The sequence below is a fragment of the Merops nubicus genome, unplaced genomic scaffold (assembly GCF_000691845.1).
Source record: "Merops nubicus isolate BGI_N331 unplaced genomic scaffold, ASM69184v1 scaffold3884, whole genome shotgun sequence".
Taxonomy (NCBI): domain Eukaryota; kingdom Metazoa; phylum Chordata; class Aves; order Coraciiformes; family Meropidae; genus Merops; species Merops nubicus.
Window position 1 is genome coordinate 77,156 of NW_008603471.1, and position 22,689 is coordinate 99,844.

Genomic DNA, 22,689 nt, shown 5'->3' on the forward strand with positions numbered 1-22,689 from the left:
TATAATTTTGTGCGGTCTTATTCTACACTATCATTACATTTCACATGGCTACTTAAAAACTTATTTAGCTATCTATTCCATAGATGTCATACACATTTAAAACATTCATGTAGTTTAAAGTAGTCTACAGACAAAGCCAAATATCAAATTTTACTTTTAAAGAGAGAATTTTCTGGAGCAAGAAGCTTCTAAGTCTCTGATGTTCCCTTTTCCAAATGCCTAGAACTGAGGATGTGCCAAATAACCCTTACCTTAGCATGGCCCTCAGCTAAGAAGACAACCTTAGGTGTCCAAATGAACCCCAGGATGCTAATGAGCACCAACGGAGCTCTCTGATCTGGTGCTTCCAGCACCATCCAGGGGAAGCAATCAGCCCCTGGGTCTTGAAGGAAACTCACTGAGATGAGTAAACACAAGAAACGGCCTCCCAAGAAAGCCTTGCAGATTAATGGAAGTTATTGCATACAGGGGTCTACTACCTGTTATTAGATGAAAGGGGAACAGAATTTTGAGCTTGCATAAAATTTGCCATCAGACATTTTCTGAAAACATGTGAGATTCATCATGGGATACTTCGTGGAAGGACCAGGGGCACGGTGGGGATCAGGGTGGACTGGGGAGGAATAAAGTGTGAGTGAATAAAGGGGACCAGATAAGAGGGGCCAATGAAGTGTAAAGAACAAATGTTCAGTACACTTGCCTGACTAAGCCTTGTGCTCAAATATTGCAAGCTATTCTACATTCTCATTAAATCCCATTTCTACCTTTTTTTGTGGGTGAACTCGCTTCTGTGAGTGAGTACATGTGAATGCTAGGGACATTTAAACCAGGCTAGCTGGTGATAAATTAAGAGAACTGATTCCCTGAAACTGGCATAGGACCACAAACCCTATGGGCTTGTGAACCCAAGTGAAAGCAACTGGCAATATGGGGGCACCTCAGACCAGCTACCAGTCAGGCTGAGCATTGAAGACCAGCTACTGGAGTGATCCATTTTGTGTGTTTGTATAGATATATATCCCTCCAGTAGTAAACTTCAATGCTGATCAGCCAGGGAAGACAAAGAGAATTGAGCTGTCCATTGTGTTAACGTGGGTGTCAGGAAAAACATCTGTCTGCATTGATCTGTGTGGCTGGCTTTGTGTCTCCTGTGCTTGTGTGAGTCTGTGTGTCTATGTGCTCATCTATGTGTGTCTAAGGAGCACACATGCTCAGCCTCACCATTGGCAGAACCTGGGGATAAGAAGCCACAGCTTCACAACTACTCAGCAACTTTTTTCAGCAAACTCTAACAGATATGAGCATTAGAAACCTTTTGGAAAGAAAAAAATAAGCAAGGAAGACAGAGGCAGCGTTTGGCAAAATCACATTTAACCGTCAACATTTGCTTCTAAGAAATGTACACAGACTGTCAAGATAATTCTCTCAAATTAGGCAGCTTACCTGCTAGATCAGCAGATCAATAGCTGTCAAGAGGCACATGCCAAAACAGTGCAGTGAGTCAAGCAGAAGAGTTGCCCTGTTTGATCAGAACAGTCCATCCCATGCCAGAGGCCATGCAGACCTCCTATTTGCTCGATTTGATGTGGACAACTCCTTCCCAAGCAAGTATGTCCTAAACTCCTGCAAACACACCTTATTGACAGGGCTTTGAGTTCTTATTTACTGCATTCACATTTCCATGCCTTGCACCTCAGCTATAGCTATTAAAGGTCACTTGGTCACCTTGGTCACTGAAAAAGTCCAGACAGACAGAACACACACTATGCTCTACTTAAACCAGCGGAGAATCAGTTTAGCTTAAAAGTACAGCATTATTTTTCATTTCTCTTTTATTCTGATGTCTCTTGCATCTCAGACAGGTTCTCAGGTGGACTGTTAAAAACCAGAGCTGATTGCTTGAACCGATTAGTTTTGCAATGCCACCTGTAGGCAGCACATACAAATAAGTTCCTGCTAACAGCAGCCCCTCCCAGGCTTCTTGGACTCAATGTGGTGTTTTCTCTCGTGAGAGAACCATTTAAAAATGACAAGAGTAACTCTTGATAAGTGTTATTCTGCAGATGTTAGCCTAGCTCCTCTCATTGAGCTATCTCTACCATGCAATTAACCCGGTTAGTCCACTTGGGTGAAGGATGGTAAGTAGAGTTCATTGACAAGACTATGCAAGCAGCATGTCTGGTAGCCTTTAAAAACCAGTGAATGGTTTGCCACAGTCACATTGCCAAGCATACTTCTCTGCACAGTGCCAAAGAAAAATCTCATCCATCAGCTTGTCTGCCAGCCAACAGTTATAGCCATCTGTGTGGGAAGATTTTTTTTCCCTTTTGGAAAAAAATCAAGGAAAACTACATTGCTCCAAGAAGAGCACACTAATGACCCTGTGAGATCAAGCCTCAGATTTTCCCATAGCAAAATCTATGCAATGAAATGGACTGAAGGATTGAGTTGTCTCCAATAAGAGAGAAAAAGACTTACTGGAATAACGCAACAAGCTGGCATGGTCCCAGCTGGTCACACAATCTTTACAAACATAAAACCACAGATGGAGCACTTCATGTAGGTTCTCTTGGACTTGGAGAGCTTGCAGCCATATGACTTTATCCTCCTGGCCTTACTGAAGCTAATTTTATTCAATCAGTCCTTTGGCAGGAGTGTGTTGGTCTTACTCAAATAAGCTTATCTCATCTCTTCACAAAAGTCAGCCTTTTTATGGCCAATGACGCCTTTCCATCAAAATTTAAAGACACAGGAACACAAAACATAACTCATTTTCAGATAGCCTGAACAATAGTTTCCTCTTCTTCATATGAACCTCCCCCCTCCCAGCCTAGAGTGTTGCAGCTTTCAATTCTGAAACCACAGAGGGTTCAGAGACAAGATCACAAGCGGCAATCATTGAGGATGTTGCAGCTTTTTACACTGTTCAGCTGCTGGAAAAGGAGAAGAAGGGGCTTCTGCACATTCTCCCAGTCCTCACAAGCTCCCAAGCTGCAGCCACCCCACCAGATCCCTCACTGCCTACCACCACATATGCCAAGATGGACCCGCTGCGCCGTAGCCCCCCTGCTTGCTGAGCAGAGAAGCAGGCAACAGGGGAGGGGGCCGACGGCAGCAGAGGCTGCGAGTTTCCCTACGGCCCGAAGTGGAGCCGCTTTGCTTTTCCCAAGGAAGACGCTTCCCGCGTGTCTGCCCCCGCGGCTGCAGGCTGACGCCATCCGCCAGACGAGCCTGAGCCTGTGTAGAGCTGGCAGAGAAACACACAGGGCGAGGTGCAGTTTATAAATACTACGAGAAGTCAAAAGCCCCAGTATCTCTGAGGTTGTTATCAAACATGTTAAGCAAACGATATATTAAAGCGTGCAGACATTTTGTAAATTAACAAGCTGAGGTTTGAGATTACTAATTATATGATTTCAGACAGAAAAAAAGACCAATCCAGCTCTCAGGCACTGAAAAGAACATTTGGCACAAAGACTTTTTATTCTCTCCTCCTCTCTCTGTGGGCCTTCTGCCAAATATCTCGACTCAGCAAGAAGCAGTAGCACATGTCTCAGAGCAGCCTTCAGCATCTGACAGAATACAAAAAAAAAAAAAACACATTTTTTCCGCACTCTCAAGGCTTCAGAAGCCTGTAGTTTACACAGTTTACGGGGAATATATTTCCCTTGCTTCCTTAGATGACTCTTATTATTAATTTTCTTTTCTTACCAGCTGACCCAAATAGTCCCAGGTTCATTGTAGAAGATGACAAATTAACATGTTCCCAGGGACATATCAGAAAAAAAGAAACTAAACGTTTTTTTTCTGTCTCCGTGTATTTGAATGACCCTCTGGCATGCAACGTTCACCTGAAGGAAAACCTTAAGAAAAGTGCTGTGTATGGGAGTCTCTATGAAATAGGATTAGTGTAACAAGGTGAAGAGGTAAATTCAATAGTCCTTTTCAACAGCCTGCTTTCGGTCCTATCACACTTATTAGAAAACAGATCAAGCACCTCAGTGGACTCTAAGTGCCTCTGTGGAAATAATAGCTGAAGCCAAGGGAAGGACAACTATGGTCTTCCCAAAGAAGGGTGCAGCTGGGTCCCTGTGTTCTATATCCATCTCAGCACACATCTAGCTCTTTATGCGTGACCTTGGTTCCGCAGTTAAGGTATTTATTTTTTTAATAATGTGCAGAAACTTATTTAGGTAATAGATCTTTGTAATAAGAAGGTCAATTCATCTCTAAGTACCTGAACATCACTGTGAATTCTATTGTCAAAGTCTTTATGTTTTATTCCACTTTTCTTTTTCTAAAAAATATGCTTAGTGCCACTTATTCACCCCATACAAAAATCCTTCAAGGTTAGAAAGGCAACAGCCCCCTAACTTTATTTAGAAAGCCCTTAGTACATTCCTCCAAAAAAGAAGAGTAAAGAAAAAACAAGGACTTTGAAAGCAATCAACACAAAGATTTTTTTCCTAAGGATGAATATAAACATCACTTGTTTAATGTCTGTATTGGAGAACTATTAAGCTGACCAAACCTAGAATACATGCTACATTAGAAGCACTATGGGACTTCAGTAATGACCTGATAGGAAATATCCAGTGAAGTCAATACGGACTTTCAAAAATTCTTCCAACTTCAGGATTCCCATTGTTTAGAATTTTACCAAACATCATATTGATAGTACTGACTCACTCTATATCTCTCTTCTAAAAAGAAAGGCTGTTATGTACACCTGGCCCCCATTCATCTAAAGAGGATATTTAAATAAAAATATACGGTAAGATTCTGAGAATGCCTTTTTAGATTCATATGTGTGTGTACATTCATCACACAAATACGTGATGAAATTTAACATAACTTACCTATAAAAAGCATTTAATATTTGAAATTCCACATTTTAAAAACTCTTCAAGATTTTTGCTTGCTCGCTTGCTTGCTTGGATAGTTGATTTTTAAAGTTAGTTTTAGTTAGTGTATCAATTTTTTTTCTTTTAGAATTTTTTTGGGCTTTGTTTTGCTTTGTCTCATCCATTTTCATGATTGGATAGAATGGTATCTCTCTACTAATTTAAAGTTTCTTTACTTCCGTAACATTTTATAATACATAATATTCCATTTTGCAGCTCTGTAATGCATTTTGACTTAATCTGTCAATTAAACCAAACTATCAAATATACCCTGATATATTCCGCAGACAAACTGAAAGCACACATAGGCATACTCATCTTTCTGAAAACTACATAACAAGTTTTTTAGTTTTTCCTTTTCCACTCCTGCCTTTGAAGACGTTCCTATAGTGCTTCAGAACTCCCCCACGTGTGCTAAGAGAAACTCAGTAGGATGTCCCAGCACACAGTCCAGCATCTGAATGAAACATCTTAATTTTCAGTTTCAGCTTGCCTCTGTAGAGCCCCTGGCAAGCTCTTTGAAGTGCAGAGTCAGAGGGGAACTTAACTCAGGTCCTTAGAAAGAAACTGCTAACAAGGCACATGTCTTGTCCTGTGAAATCCCATCTTTTACAGTGATCTCCCCTGCTACAACCTTCCCACTACATTATTGATTCCATATAAATAGCAAGTCTCTAAGCCATGGGCATGATAAATCAATAAGTATCTAGACAGAGTCTATGAATTGAAACTGGATGGCCTGGGAAGAGTCTGGCTATTCTTCAAGACAGAGGAAAAGAAAGCACATTTCAACAAGCAAAATAAAAGAGGATAAACTGCCAGGAGAACCATTCAAAGCTGTGCAATCAAGAATACTTTTGCTCTAGGATTCCCAGAAGATAATACTTTAAGATAGCTCTTCTTACTGAAAAGCATCTTTTAAGATGCTCCTAGCAGACTCCCTGGCACTTGTTTCTGAAGGAACTCTGGTTAATAGAAGCTGTTGTTAGGAAACACATACACCATTGCTATTCAGTCAGAAGCTGCAAAAATATCACACTTCCCAGAACTCTAGAAACCTGCTTTATAAAAACTGTCAGGTAATGAAAGCATCTGAAGTAATTCACACCTTCAAGAGAAACCTATTCAAAAACGAGTTATTAAAAAGAAAAAAAAAAGCAATTATTCAGGGACTTCTTTGGAGCATGAGGACATGGCTTCGTGCTTCGCATTTTACCATGTATGTCTACGGAAGCTCATACAGTGCATCCAGAGATGCAAGGGCCATGCCTGACCATGGTCCCTTTTCTTTCCTGTCCATCCACAAAATAAGCCAGGCACCTTCTGTATCTAGAACACTGCTGAGATGCAAGTGCAGAGCACAGCAGAGTGTGCTGGGCAGCTCTTGGACATAAGTTTTGCAGGATCATAGAAAGCACACCTGGAGCAGGATGTAAGAAAATTATTAGTAAACTAATTTTACATTACCCTAGACTGGTCAGGACTTCTGCATTGAATATGAGACACACAGACCAGCAAAGCAATCATGCCTCCTACCATGGAGCAGAAGGAAGACTACAGTGCTGTACTGCTTCTTCTGAAAGGTGTCATGAAGAGGCCACTGTGCAAGGCAAGCTTCCCACCTCTCACCAGGTCCAGCTCTCACAGCTCCTCCTCTGCCATGTTGACCAACACTCAGATTCATCCTTCCCCAAGAAGAGCTGAAGCAAGGCTCCCTCAGCCACCAGGAACAAGGCACCCCTCCAAGGTGTTTTGTTGGTGCCAGAGACTATTCATGCCAAAGACAGAATGTCCACACCTCTCACATTTTTTTCTCATCACTGTGAAAGGAGTGAGCCCTCAGGGAGCAATGAAAATTTTAAAATAAATTAATTAATTAATTAATTAAAAATTGTATAGTCAAATTTTAATTCAAATTGCTAATAGGAGCTTGCAAGAAAGCACTTGATATACAGGCAACTGACCATTTGCACAAAAACTGATAGTACACATACACTAGCTGTATACATTTTTATGGCTGTATACACTTTGCTCTTTTTGCTACTTTAATATAGGGTTCTCCAAACATAAGTCAACATTAGAGCCTCAAAACTCAACCCTCAGATCACTCTGAATAGTGATTTTTAGTTAAATAACTGAAAGATGAGTAGATTGAGAAGCAATTGTTTTCTCTTTTGCATGTACTCTTTCAAAGGTCCAAAGTGCAAAGCTGAATGCCATGTGCAATACGTAGTAGAGTGGTGTAGGTGTCTTCCAGTGCTTAAAGTGTCAAAAATGGCAGCAGAGTGGCCATTTATAAAGATCTGTAGGGCTGTGCCTCTTTTCAAGGTGAGGTGAAATTGTTATGGGGAAATAACCAACTGCCCGCAACTCCTTAGGAGTATCTACACTGACTCACAACAAATATTTTTACTGCTTTAGTTCTAAAATGCACACCAGAAAAAAAAAAAATACCTGAGTGTTAAGTAACTGTCCAGGTCCATGGCACTGATATTTTGTGAAAGGAGCCAAGTATAATCTTCTTTAGTGTGTGGACAAGTGTGACAAAACAACAATTGCTCTTCCCTTCAGCTCACCACCTTAAAAGCTGAACAACATGGGGATACACTGTAGGATTTGAGGAAATGCCATTCATGAGATACCTTGTCTGATGGCATACACAAATCTGGTGGGAGTTTTATCTTCACAGGGCTCACAAGTCAGCAAAATCTTGAGAATAATCCTAGCGCATATCCTCCAGGTGCAGCTGTAGTTAGCAGAGCATTGTAAAACAAAATAAAAAGATGGGAAAATCAAGAACTGAAGATGCAGTGGAGTGAGACAGCCTTTCCTGACTTCAGTGGCACAGCCTTACATTAACTCCAGTCCTTTACAGGGAAATGCTACATTGCCTAGGAGTTATATTATGACTGAGTGCCTATAATTTCTAAGGAACGAGACCCACAGTAAAAAAGTAAGCATGGACACTGTGAATTTCCTTTTATTACACATACAGCAACACTTATATTTGTGGTTCATGACTGTTTTTCACTTGTAGTATTATTTCAGCAAATATCCTGCATAATATGGTTGCTATCTGATTATTTCTGATCCTCTGCCTCACCTGTTCAAGGGAGTAGCATGTTAATCCACATTTCCTTTCCAGTACAGTAATTTCTAAAGTGTAGCAACACACATATAACATGAACATGTTGTTAGCTGGATGAACAGAAACCAAATTTCAGCAGTATATGCATGGTTCAGAGCCCTGGAAGCAATGTACAGCAGTATTTGAACCTGCAGACTGGAGAGACTTGCTGGAGTTTTGTCTCTGATTATTTTTTTTAAGTATTATACATATGCTTACATACACATGCAGCTAAAGACATATAAGTGTCTCTAAGCAGAAGGATCCAAAACTTTAACAGAGCAATGCATCTTGACATTTTTATTCACTTTCTGTGTCTTTATACTATCACTTATTATATTTTTATAGCAATAAAGACAGTGGGGTTTCCCCTGTTCTCTACAAAAGCAAAGGCACTTGTCACTATACACTGGATGTCTACAGCTTTGGCATCTAATTGGAGCTGGACATCCCTGTATGATCAATGAAGAGAAAAAGAAAGATGCACCCTCAAGAGGTAATACCTCAGATCTCTCCCTAAGGGAAAAAGCTACATCAGCAGAGACTTGACTTGGTCCCTGGTTAGTTTTTCCTTTGGGGAGGTTGCCCTCATGAGTATCTGCAATTACCACAATACTGAAACAGGCCTAACAGAAGGTCAGCATTTCACAATCATATCTGCTCTAGGACTAATAACGTATGTGTATAACTAAACCAAGCTAAAACATATCCACTGATTTATCCTCCACTGTAAACCCGACCTCTAAGATCTCAGACATTTGCCAGGACTCAGCAGAGGAGTGACTTTCAGGTGCAAATAGAACACTAAAGTCAGAGGAAGATGCAAAAGGCCATTTAAGGAATGTACTCCCCTAGATATTATTCCAGGAGCTTTTAAAATGTTACTAGTTATGGTAGGAGCACATCTAGACTGATTTTCAAAGCTCTCTTTAAACAGTGAACCTTCTTCTTCAAATAAATAAAAATTGAAACTTAGAGGATTCAGACAGTCTTCCTGGATTTAAAAAATACACTGCTGATTTATTTCCTTGTTCCCACTTTAAAAAAGGGACAAAGAAATAGTCTGAAGCTTATAAATCCCACTCTATAACTCTAAAATAACATCTCCACATTTTTCTCCAGGCTGTCTGTATGAAAGAAATCTCATGTGTTCCACCTGTCTCCTCCTTAATTATTCATTTGTGCTATGCATGAACCTAGAAGATTTTTTCCATAAAATAAATGAAGTACAAAATAAACGCCAAAGATAAAAACTTCCTTAAAAACTACTGAAATTGTTACCCCCTAGTGATCATTGTTATGAAACATGGCATGATATTTTATAGTGAAACACTCCTCTCCTACAATGATTCTATTAGGGTAAGCCATAATTTGGCATTTTCTCATACTTTTAGTGTGGGTCATAATGTTTCTTAAGGGTAGACTGTTGTATTCCTAGCACCCAGGAGAAGAGCAAATGAGTTAATAATCACACCTATAGGTATGTTCAGACAATAGAACAGATTTTTAGGAGAATATTTCTGGCAACCAAAATCAGTATAAGTGGGACTTTTTACACTTTTTTTTTTTTCCCCCCTCACTTAACTGCCTAGGGTGACAGTTTGAAATGTGTGTACTGGATTTATGGAATATCCAAGTGAAAAAATACCCGTTAGACTAAATTATATTTGAAAACAGAAACAAGAACTAGACTTGAGAAGGGTATTTGCTTCAGTAAATACATTATTTTTAGAAGTACTTTCAATGCTTAGTGTCAGTAGTATCAAACAGACTACTATTTTTTATTCCAGAAAGATAAAAAAACAATGAGGGTAAAATGTTCACCTGTGATGAAATAAACCACATGAACTGCAAAAAAAATGAGTCTGTTTTCTATATGTCATTCATTATAGTTCTATATGTCATTCATTATATGTCATTAGACTGCTCTAATTTAGTTTTGCTCTGACTTTCAGCAAAATAATTCAAGTCTTAATGCCTATAACATCAAGAGAAAATGTTGATAACCTATTAATGGAGGTCTTAGTCCAAAATAATTAAAAGATTTTTGTGCTTTGTTATTTCCAAAATTGCTGATTGATTCTGAACGTTTTTAGGTACTTCAGCAACTAAAGAAGCATGGTTCTAGGACATGACACTTTTATAGGCAACAATACTCAGTGGTCCTTCTGGTATTCATTTTTTTAAAGAAAATTTAAAATGACACCAGTTTGAATTTTTTTCCTTTTTCTCTAACATGTAGGTTTTACTTGGGATTTGTGAAATACAATATACCTAATCTCTCTCTGGTGGCTAAGCTCTTTTCTTCAGTTATTTTCCTCTATACAAGCTGTTTGTCAGAATAAACCCAGGAAAATGTGATGACAGTAATGCTGTGACAGGAGTAGGGTGGGAAAATGTAGTGTCCTTAAATCATTTAGCAGAAACCACATCTAATGATGCAAGGCAAAAACTAAAAAGTCAAGAAAGGCATGAGATAAGACCGGTGAGTGCTGTCCTTGTGCTGGTGCAATACAGATCCTCCTAATTCCCCATTTTTTAGCTGTTTACATCCCATCCCACCCCATCTTCTCTAACATTAGGCAAAGGGCCTGACTGCACTGAATTCCTTCAGCCCCCAAAGAGCATTTTTCAGGGGTGGTGTGACTACAAAGAGTAAAGAATGCTCATCTAAACCATGGTATGAACAGGAGTGGCATAAGTAGGATTAAAGGTTAATTCTTTTCTCAGATGTTTCCAGGTCATAACCTCTGCAGGATGCTCTTTGCAGTCTGCAACACAACATTCTAGTATACGACGTATTGTTACGATGAGGGACAAAATATGTGAAAATACAGATTATTTACTTATAATAAATTAGCTTTTCTGGATTTTCCCATGTTCTGAAAAGGTAAACATAGGCATGGAAACAGTACTTTTATTCTCCTAAGGTGTTTTTGAACCAAAGCTACAAGGAGAAGAGAGATTTGCATAGCATTCATATGCACAGCATGCAGCAGTATTACAAGATGGCACAATATTACTCTTCCTCCTTCCTTATTTAAACTTATATCTTTTCTCAGATACAGTTATATTTGCTCTTAATATCTTTGGCAGATGTTCTGGGGTGAATGATGCAATTAAGAAACCAAAATTCCCATTTCTTCCAGATGCTTGTTTTCTCAGTATTCACTCACTGGAAATATATTTACTTTCCACTCTGCGGTGTCTAGCAGTTAGCACACCTTCTGGGTTCCATTTCACAAAATTTCCACCTTTAATCTGACACATGCCAATGCATCTTAGATGAAAGTTTAGCATCAGTGATCTTTTTTTTTCTACCAGTAGTAAATTTACATAACATAACAAAACCAAGCAAAGTTTTAAATACGTATTTAACTTTAAAATTCTTTTCATTTTGTTGTTCACAGATACAATATTTTTTCTTATCTGTCCTCTTATTAAAATTTAGCTTTGGTTTTCCTTAGTCTTCCAACTCATTGAAGGAATCTAATGATGATTTCAGTCTTTTCTGTGATGCATTCTTTACACAGAAATAGAGTTACAGGCTTAACTCCTTCACCCCTGCTCACCTCTCATCAGACGTAGAGAGTTTTGGGTTCAGATTCTGGATCCCAAACAATTCTGACCTTCCAAGCAACTCAGACAGTCTGCTGTGAGCCCTGGCTCTCCTCTCACACACAGCCCTAGAGCAGACTCAGCTGAAGCAATTTTAATAATTGCACCTAAAAATAAAATGGCACAATGTACCGAAGACTTGTGTTGGTCTGAACAGAATACTTTTCTTTGGCCTATCCTTTCTGCAGCTCTGCATTCACCCAGAATAACCCATGCATTTGGCTTTACACTTCACTCATTCAAGGACATTTGATTTCAAAGCCAGAAGTATTTTGCAAAAAGAATTCTGAGTCTATTGCTTTTACTTGAGAACAATTTGAGTACAAGAGTTATACAAATCTATGGGGAAAAAAGAACAAGACAGACTTGGCAGCGCCTGCCTCAGCCTCCTCATCACTATAGACAGAATTCTTGCTCAGTCTGGTAAAAGAGAGCTGCACAAAGCAGACTGCTCTTTTATTATTTCCCTGCTTTCTGTCATCTAAACTCCCAAGCCAGCCTCCATTCTCCAGTCAGCTTTGCTCCCATCTATGTGGAGAAGTGAGTTTTTCTTGGTTACAGTTAAATCATAATTTCACACTTCAACAGGAAGGTCAAAATTTCTTTATTATCCCCCTCTGCAAACTTCAAGAATTCTTCCTGACTTTCTGTGTAATTTAGCTCAACAAAGAGAAATGGAGGAAAGTTCAAATCCAAACCCAAACCTTTTTAAAACAACAGAATGACATTTGCAGAATGATACGCAGATATAAATGAATCTGTCATAGACCAAATTTCATTGGCTTCTGAACTGCAACATGAGACTCCATTTGAACAGCAGAAATAAAATAAGACCTTTACAATTTTATTTGGACTTTATGACCCTGACACAGGAGAATTATTATGCAGATATAAGAACAATATCTAAACCAAGCCGTCCTCCTAAGTGACTTTCCAAAAGTTCCTGGTTTCCAATAGGTCGCAAATTTTTTGGTATATGAATTCAGGGAAGTATTCACACCTGCACTGAAAGCTTGAGTTCCCACTTTGTGAAAGGAACGAGCTCAGTATTTCAGAGCACCTAAGAGAGATGTCTAAAACTAGATGTTGTCAAAAATTCCCTGAGTTTTCAGTTGTGTTTGAAAGGCACCTACTATTTTGTGAAGCTCCCATAAGTAAATAATAAGCTTCTAAAAACCACTAAAATGGTCCACATAAGCTATTTCATCAGTGATGACCTTGCATTTTTGTCTTTCATACCCGTCTGTCACATCTCTGTGTGCATATGCATGCACATATGCATGCATACAAACACAGGCTTTGCTGCTTTGGAGCTCTTGGTTTGTGCAGCTTTGGCTCAGAACAATTCCCTGATCTTCTGAAAAGATAAGATTCTTTTACCAATGCCTACTACAGTGGAAGACTGCCCCAGTGAGCCCTAAAATGGTAAATCGCCCTCAGCCCTGCAAAGAACAGAACTAATTTTTTTTTTTTTTTTCAGGAAGAAACTTTTAAATTGCAATCCAAAACAGATGCAAGATTTTTCTCCTGCTATTCGCCAGAACAGCTGACTGTTTCTGAACATTTCCTTGGCAATTGTATGACTAAAGAACAGCTGTTCTAAAATACAACATTGTACAAGCAATCACTTAACACTGCTATAGAGTAAATTCAGTGAAGAGTGTCAAGACAGAAGGACATAGTCTTTAGACATCATCAGCAGAAAATTAATGCAGATGAAAACTAGATTAGCATATCCTCTGAATGGTATAGAAATAATCTCCACATGGGTTGTGATTTTCCAGGCACAGACCTCCCAGTCTGCATATATGAAATCCCCTAAATCAGATAATGGGCATGTGCAGTTGATACCAGCATACATATGGCACAGTCACCACTACACATACGGAATGTATGCTGGACGTATGGAATGTCTATTGGAAAGCCTGAGGGATGGTGCAGAAAACCCTGCGGCCAGCACTGAGATATATGGCCTTCATACTTGAAATTAGATCATGACTTAGAAGACAGAATTGGCCCTAATCCTGCCATTACAATAATTTTACATATCTGGATACTGTTCAGGATCAGAGTCTAATTATAATGTGGTATTGACTCATGATATTTGACCTACAAAAATGACATAATCTTAACACTCTGAATTTGAAGAAAACATAATGTAAGGGAAACAGTATGCTATTCAGATTTTCACGTCAATTATGTCCTTGTTTGATAGTCCTAAACATTAATAAAATATTATGAGCATTTCTCTGGAAAAAAAGACAGGGGAAAAAAAAAAAGTTGTGATACCAGTGGGGAAAAGTTTGCTAGGTTTCTCCATCAAAGAAAGCTGGTTTCAGGGTCTTGGACATAAACTTTGCAGCAGTCATGACCTTCCAATATACCTCAAGATAATCCTACCATCTGAGCTCTGAAGCTGTCAGAAGACTCAGTGACAGCTCTTCTACAATGCTTGTCAAATTCCAAGACTGCAAGCATCAGCCAGAAGACACATTCAAGAGCTTGCCTACCACAAGGATTCCCACTTTCAGAGTAACTCAATGTCATTAATTATTTATATCAATAGACAAAGAATGGCACTTCCTCAAAAGTTATATTTTGTGTAAACTCATTCTGATATTTACCATTATAATTTTGTAATCATTTTGGGATTACAAAATCAGGCCCAAAAATAAAGAACTGGTAAGCACTTCCCTTTAACTTGCTTTAGAAAAACATCAAGAAACCATAATGCTTGCCAAATACAAATAGAAATATTTTTAAATTAATAGCATAAAGGAAACTATATGATACCTCATTATGACTCCTCATGGCTGACTCAAGTACAGCCCAGTTTCATCACTAAGGTAGCAGTGGGAATTGGGGGGAAATGAAGGCAGCCATTTATGTGAGCTGGCAGAGCCAAGAAGAAAAAGGCGTAACTCGGCTACTGCCATGATTTCTGCACCCGTGTCCCACTGAACCATCAGAACTATTGGCATCTTGGCAACCGGAAAAAATTATTTTCCTTTACACCCTGTCAGAAGGCCAAGGCCTGTTATCTACAGAATTCTAACAGATATTCTATTAACATTTTAGATTGCAGTGAGAGATACCGATATGAAAGTGTTTGACTGACTCTTCTCTTTTATCTTCAAGCAAATGGCAATTTTGGGATCAGGTTCTGATCCCGATATAACTGAAACTTTCAATTAATGCTCAAGCTAGATAAGAACATCTAATATCCTTCTTCCCCATGTCTGCTAAATTAACTATCATCTTCCTTTGTTTCTATATTTAGACATTAATTACACTCCAAATTAAGTTGGTAAAAGCTGCACACAAAGCATTCTTATTTAAGAGAATCTATCAGTGGGACAAGCTTCCACAAAAGATACGATTGTCCATATTTGAGACATTTAGCAAATATAACAGAAGAGTTTGAGGAAGCAGGATTGACAGATCAGCAACAGATTGGTGGATGTCTCCATCTAATATTCTGACAGACCCCTCTGACATCTTCCAGCATCCACACACATATTGCTGCATGCTTGCAACTACCCTCATCGAAATATTAGACACTTTTCTTCTACCTAATTCCAGTAAAGAACCTGGGAATGTGCAGAACAATTCTTAAATTCTTTGACAGGCTCACATATCCAGAAGGTTCATGCTGGACACACAGAATTTACCCACAGAGTCAGAGCTCTCACCAACAGTTATGGTACAGGCACTGAGGAAAAACCAGTACCACTGCTGCTTACCCTTCCTACTAGAGCCCATATCATGGAACTGGGAGATCTGTGTTTGGTGCCCTCTTCAGCTCAAAGAGGTTCAAACCACATATGCTATGTCTCCAGAGAATGCCGTTACTTCCAGTGGGACTTCTTCAGGAAGGAAGGAGAACATAAGGGAGAATGTAACTATCTTTTACCTGGTTTCTATCCTCTGCACTAAGGGTAATTATTGTTTTTAAAACTGAATACGAACATCTTCTGTATTATGATTGCTGTCTTCTGAACAGTGTAAAATCCTCAACAGAAAGGAGAAATGTACATCTATACTAAAACACTACAGCTTCATGGTGAAGGCACTTCTACAGCATTACTTAGCTGCAATGTGTTATAGGTATTTGCCCAATCTTCTGAACACTGTTGTTAGTAGCCTTCACAGTCTTAATGCAACAACAAGATACCAGAATAAAGGACTGGTACAGGCCTTCAGCAGCCTCTCTGAACAACTGTAACTTCCAATGTGATTCCCAGTAGCAGAACTGGTTACATAACTTCTGCAATGCTCCAACTGATACAACATTTAAGATCTTTTGACATGATTTTTCATACAAAACACAATGAATCCAGTTAGTCGGAGGTCTGTGGTGGACCTTTTCTTACAGAATACCCTAAAACTTCAGCAGGACTAATACTAATAATTCAAAGACATTATTATAAGCTAGAAATAAACATATTTTAAAACAGAGAAAACTCAGAGAAAACTACAAATACAACATGAATCACCTATAAGCCATCTAAACAGCTGTCCTAACTCACCAGTGAATTTCACCCCTTGTGCACAGAAGAGGCAGGAGGGCATTGAGGCAACCCACAGAGGCCATTACCATAGGTTTTAACAAAGTGTTGCATTATCTCTCCTCGGAGCAAATCAATTGGCAGCTCAGGGGTCATGCAGAGCCGGGCGCCTCTCGTGTCCTGATTCAGTGGAGTGCTGGCGTTGCTGCACTTGCTGAGAGAGACCCGCCTGAATGCTAGAAGCCAAAAGAACAAACTCACACCACCCCATCTGGCTGCAAGGGCTCTGAATCCTTCAACTCACACTCCAGTACCAGGCATGCTACTGCCCATACTGGCCAATGGTATCACACTGGATTAAATTTGTTCATTAATATGACAGTGCTTTTTACATTCACAAAGATCCACAAATGGGGGATGTGTGTGGAGCCCTGGTCAGGACTTGCTGCATTTTGCTTCATTTTCTTGAGAGAAAACATGACAAATCTAGACATAAGGCTTAAAAGGTCTTCCAGAGTAAACAGAAATGGTGAGTTATCCAAAGAAAATAAGATACTCAGGGACAATGATTACAATTCAGCCGCATTTCTAACTCAGTTCCACAAAGACTTAAAATGTTCAGGCACTTCCTTAGGCTTTCCAGGACTGTCTTGCACATTTTATTTGTACTCCTTTCACAAAATAAAAGGAAAGAGACCTGGTGAACAGGGAAGAGAATGATCAGTAGTGAAAGTCCAGCCATAGACACAAATACATCAATACCACCTGAAAGTGTGCCACTGCTACCACTGGGTTTCTTGCTTATAGTCATACCAGTTCCCAAACTCCAGGCACATATGTGGCACAGGCTATATCCTACATCACAACACTGGTGCCAACAATGTTTCTGCCCTGGCAAGACAGCTGGAAGACAGACTTGTTCAGGAAGAGTAATCTAACTAGCAGCTTTAGAGGCTCAGTAGCTCCTTTATTCAGCCGGGCTTCAGAGCAGCTACTCTTCTGCAAGGAGAAACTAAGATTAATTTTCTCCTTGTGAATAGTGAGACATTCCCTCAAACTTCTAATTTAGTGCAAATTCACAGACAAAAAGGAGCAGCAATTCTGCATCACAAATTTAATTTGTTTTAACTATATGATAGGCGTCAAATTAGTAAGTTCAGTTTCTGTGTGATTTTTAAAAATGAAGATAAATTATCCTAGACTTTCACCTAGTAAGTTCAAAAAAATATTCATTTATTTATCTACCTGGAGTGTTTTCTGGATCCACAGCAAATTCTTCTGGCAAACAAGGATTCACAACTAGCCATATTTTTAAGTCACTTTTTATTTTATCCAGGGATTAAGAATTTAATGTAAAATGTATTGGTTTTTATTTTGAGGAAAATTCAACTATGCTCAGATTCAAAAGAACCCTTAATTTATTTAGATGACCTTATTGTCTTATCAATATTAAAAAAAACCCAAACAAACAAACAAACAAAAAAAACCCCTTATCCCAAAAAGCTCGGAGAAATATGAATTTTGAAAGAGATTTTAGTTTTAAGGTAGAAACTCTCACGGTAGCCTCTTATCTACAAAGGAGTGCTTGTAAAGGGCTATCAGTATATTTCTTTCTCAAAAAGACCAGTCCAACACTTGAAACCTTAAACTTGGGCTGTGGTACAGTGCTCACCAAATCAATTCATGTTCGCTATGACAGAAATAGCAAACAGGCAGTGACGCTGAACTGATGCCTGTCTGCCATATCTGTCAGTGAACACTATATGTTTACACAGGTTTATTTGTTTTCCAAGGGCTAGCAGTGAGCAGGAGGATCAGGATCAGTCTTATAATAAAATACCCTTATGGATTTATTTCAGCCACCCTCAAGGCATATCAATTTTTAGACTCATAACCTTGACAACATCCTTCTGAAGATTGATATGCCACCCTTTCCTTGTCTTCTCATGCACAGCTACAGCAGCACAAACAGTTGTGGTACTGTGGGCTGATTCACGTATGCATGTGCTCATGTAAGGCATACACCACCATAGTACCAGGGTCCCCAGCAAAACAAAAAAGAAACAGTAGCATTCCTACTTCTTTTCAGAAGACAGGATAAATGGGCTATAAGTAGGTGCACATCCAGAAATTACACAGGAGAACTCGTATTCCTATGTATAGCAATAAAAATGTGAGCTTTCTCTCTTGTTTTAAACACTATGAGTGCTTATCTATTTTAGCTCTTGGACTTTCCGTCCAAGCTGATGAACATTTAACAATAAGCCAAGATAGAAGGAGCAGACGTCTTCCAACCAGTGTCCTCAAGAAAAAGGAGGATGGACTTGGCACCCATGTACCTGGCACTGAAAAGATGTCTGAAATCCCAGTGTGTAATCCTAGTGACTGCTCAACTTCCCCTCAGAGCCTAATTCCCCAAACCCTGCCTCAGGCTCTGCTTTTCTTGCTGCTGACTTGGGAGTTCTCATTTGTGCTGTATACCAGAAACAAGTGCAACAAGATCAGAGACAGCCTGTCAAGAGTCAGGTGTTTATATCCTTGCTGAAGTCTGTCTAGAGAGCAGAATGCTCATTAAACAATTTTTCGCACAGTGATGATGTTTCCTGCTTTTCCTTTCTCTTTTCTTTTACAATAGCCTTCAGAAAAAAAAAGAGATGGGTTTAAGAGTTGGTGCAACTGATGCATAACATGACTCAGTCAATAGGAAAGTAAAGATATTTAAAAATGTATATTCTTGATCTTTGAAATTTTAAGGGCTCCTTCAAAGTCACTAGGATTTGTAGTGTCAATATGTTAGTAAGGACTTCTGTAAATGAAGATTAATGATGCTAAGGATAATTATTGCTGAAGAAACTCACATATATTTCAGTATTGAAAACTCCATACAAAGGTGAGCAGTGTCAGGTTTTCCTTAACTGCACTTCAGCTCCATTTCTGCTGTTAGAGTAGGGGGAAGGTTTTCTTTGACATAATGGGACATTAAACTCCCAATTTCTTTGGAAATCAATGGTAGCTGAGCTGCATAACTCAGCTGCGCTTTTTTAAAATAATCCCCCATATACAGTGAATGCAGCTGATTTGCAGATCTACTAAATCCACAAGCCAAAATCCTTCTGAATATGCTTTTTCTTTCCAAAAGTATATATGGACATGTACAATAGTTGCTTTTCTAAATTAAACACTCAATTGATGTTTCTTCTTATTACTGTTCCCTGCAGACTTTATACATTTTGCTAAAGGGGTGAAAAGTTACAACTTAAAAAAAAAAGAACCAAAGCTTTTTGTTAACTTGCAGGAATTTAGAGAAGTCCTTACAGCTAATAATCTGATTTTTCAGGGTATTCAGGTGTGGGTTTATTTTTCCTAAAACAATCAAATTCAAAATTTCTCAAGTTTTTTCTGCTCTAAGGCTGGGGCTCAAACACCAAGTACTGTCACCATAACTAATGGCCTATCTCTGCTGGGGTTTCCCTTGAGTGAATATATCTGGAAAGCTACAATTGGTGGGAGATCATTTGAATTTCAATCGTCAGGCCTTAATTCCCCAAATAGTCTTTACTATTATAATTTGTTTCCCTTAAGTACTTGGTGACAGGTTTTAGCCACTGTTTTTTAAAAAATATTAGCAAGCATACTTTGGCGAATTTTTTAATTGGATTGAGGCAAACAGAGCTAGACTAGCTTTTGTGGATGGAATCAGAATGGTCTGGAGATGGGCTTTTTGATTTTTAAAGAAAGATAATGAAAGACAAAAGAATTCTGAATGCAGGCTAAGATATCTTGGCTCTTTTCCCATAGATGACTAAACTGGCAGGCCACAGCACAAATCCATATTGTTGTTCAGAAAGGGAACAAAGGCTAAGCAAAAGGTGTCAGCACGGTTCCTGTCTGGCAGGATGCCCATCTCTGGCCTGCAGGACCAAATCAGAACCTGTTTTGTCTGTGGCAAATTTGTAACTCACAAAAGACTTTTCAGAAAGTGCCACTGCATCCTGAAGTCCTTAATCAATGAGGTATTTTGAAGAAAGGTATCTTCACAGAGCAGAAAAATATCTAGCAGTTAGATATATAAAATACCTGCTCATGAAATCCTATCACCAGAGGGTACATAATAAAATGTATATGAACACAGAGAGATGAACTGACTGATATTATTGGAATCTTTCCCCAGTATTTAATTTCTTAGTTCTCTGTAAAGTTCGTGTCCCACCCTTTCTTTACCCAAGTTGTTAGAGTTTATTCTGATCTGGAATAAGCAGATAAAAAGCCCACAGACATTTTATGAAGATGAGAAGTGGGTTTCAAAATTACATTACACTGCAGATGAGATTTCAAGTTATATCAGCCTATAAGAAGATACTAGCACATGCATCTAGAGAGCTTGTTCCCTGTATTAGGGGTTTACACAAACACACACAGATACAAAAAGACCTTTTTACAAGCTTCAATAAACCACCACAGCTTCTGCTGGTGCATATACATTTTAAAGGCTGGAACAATCAAGAGGAAAGAAATCTTACATTGTCACAAGATAATAAAGTTCCTGGTCCAGTGTTAGGAACCAAGCATAGAAGACAGACAACACTGCAAAGTAATGATCTTATTTTGGTGATGAAACAATCACATTCAGCACACCTTACCCATGAATTTATCCTTGATAGATAACTGCACACAGTATCAGCATAAATGTTACTAAAAATTATTTCTTTCTAGGGTTCATTCTAGAAATTCATTTGTAGCATAAATAGATTATATCTGATCTATCTATTTTTATGAGACAATTAGCATTCATTATTTTTTTTTTTTTACTTTACCATCTTTTTTAATTTACCATCTTATTTTAACATCTTATCAACTGTACCATCATTACAAAAATTACCTAAAATCAGAGAATGCTGAAAATGGGAATGAAATACTTAAATTCTCTATAAATTAATAACATTATATCCATTGAAAATTCTCCCCCTTTGGACCTGATCAGTGGACCAAAACCAAAAGACACAAATACACATAAGGAAAAAAGACTGTATAGATTGGACACTTCTGACTTTGTTGACAGAGGCCACAGGCACGACAGTGTAATAGAAAAGAAGAGAATTTCTTACCCTTGTGATGATTTGCCCCAGATACTAATTTCCCCCACAGCGTTACAACAAATATTATTATTAGCAGTTTTCCTTTTGTTGCTTTCTGTAAGTATCTCTTATTCATCCTGAAAATGAAAAGACACAAAAATAAGTATTTCTCTTAAGACTTTTTAAAAAAAGCTTTAATTTGTCATAATTTAAGGAGAATTCAAGAAGTTTTTATGGGTGTCTGGCTGGCAAACTTTAAGTTTTAAATTTTGGTTAGCTCTAAATGAGGTACATCATATAAAGCATCAGCATAACCTCCCTCCCTGGTCTACCAGCACTCCACCCTGGTCAGTACCAGGAAAATTCACCATCTCCACTCATCACGTTTCAAGGCACAAGCCGTGTTCATAGCCACAGCAGATTTCAAAGCTGGCAGAAGGATGATGCAGCTATGCAGCAAGTTCTGATGAACAGAGCAATTCCACTAGTGTGTTGGAGGCCAGTCATGGTCAATGCGGTCCTTTCCGACCATGTGGTAAACTTTTTAGCTTTTGGGATTGCACATCCTTTTGAATTCTGCTTACAAGTCATAAGGAGATAACAGATTCAAATTGCCCTAGAGAACATATACTAACCCTCCCACAAAGAAATCCTGTTATAAAGACATGAGTAGTTTGGAAACATGGACTCGAGCAGCGCAGACTCACTAGTCTCTCTTATGTCTATCTTTCGGTAATGAAAAGATTTGATTTACTGCACCAAGGGAAATTGCACACAGCAACCCTCATCTTGCTCAGTGATGTTTTCACTGTGACAGGAAGCCACTGTGTTGGTTCAAGCACAAGGTAAAACAAGACTTATTTCTCAGTAACCGCCTCCAAAGACAAAATACCCCTCCACCTGCCAAAAAGACAAGTTCAGGATTGTAGGCTCTAGTGCTTAAGGATTACATTCGTGCAGAGAGTGGCAAGAGGTGTAATAATGAAACCTCCTCTCACTTTTCATTCTCTGTAGAAGAGCCCTAGGGAGCTGGCTAGAAACAGCTTTGCATGATAGTCATGTTTCTGCTGCTCGGTCAACAGGATGCTGATGCCTATTTAAAATCACTTATACTAGAAAAGCTGCAAATTTTATCACTTGAACAAAATTATTGCTGTTTTGTAATGCCTGGAACTAGAGTGCCTTTCTAAGCAGAAAAAAAAACCCTGCATTGCTTCAGTATGGCTGCACATTTGTCTCCTCTTATATTCATAAGAAACCTAAAGGAATCTAAGAGCATCTCTTTTGCTCTGTTAATGGACAACACTAGCTTGGGCAACCATAACTGTGAAAGGCAGACTGCTCTAATACAGAATTAACCAGTTGCCTGTTCAAAGTCCCAAATCTCTTTCCATTCCTTCAAAGCAACTCCTTTCCTCTGAGAAAATTGCTTTCTAACAGAACACCACACACTGATA

The 22,689-nt window shown here is 38.8% G+C and overlaps 1 protein-coding gene across 1 annotated transcript in view; it reads right to left on the reverse strand.

The window, feature by feature from the left end:
* FAM19A2 (family with sequence similarity 19 (chemokine (C-C motif)-like), member A2) overlaps positions 1-21,368 on the reverse strand; it is a 51,229-nt gene extending 29,861 nt beyond the window's left edge. The window contains exon 1 of the mRNA XM_008938660.1: positions 21,263-21,368. Coding sequence (XP_008936908.1) covers positions 21,263-21,368 — 106 coding nt within the window. The remainder of the gene's footprint in view (positions 1-21,262) is intronic.
* Between the last annotated feature and the right edge of the window lie 1,321 nt (positions 21,369-22,689).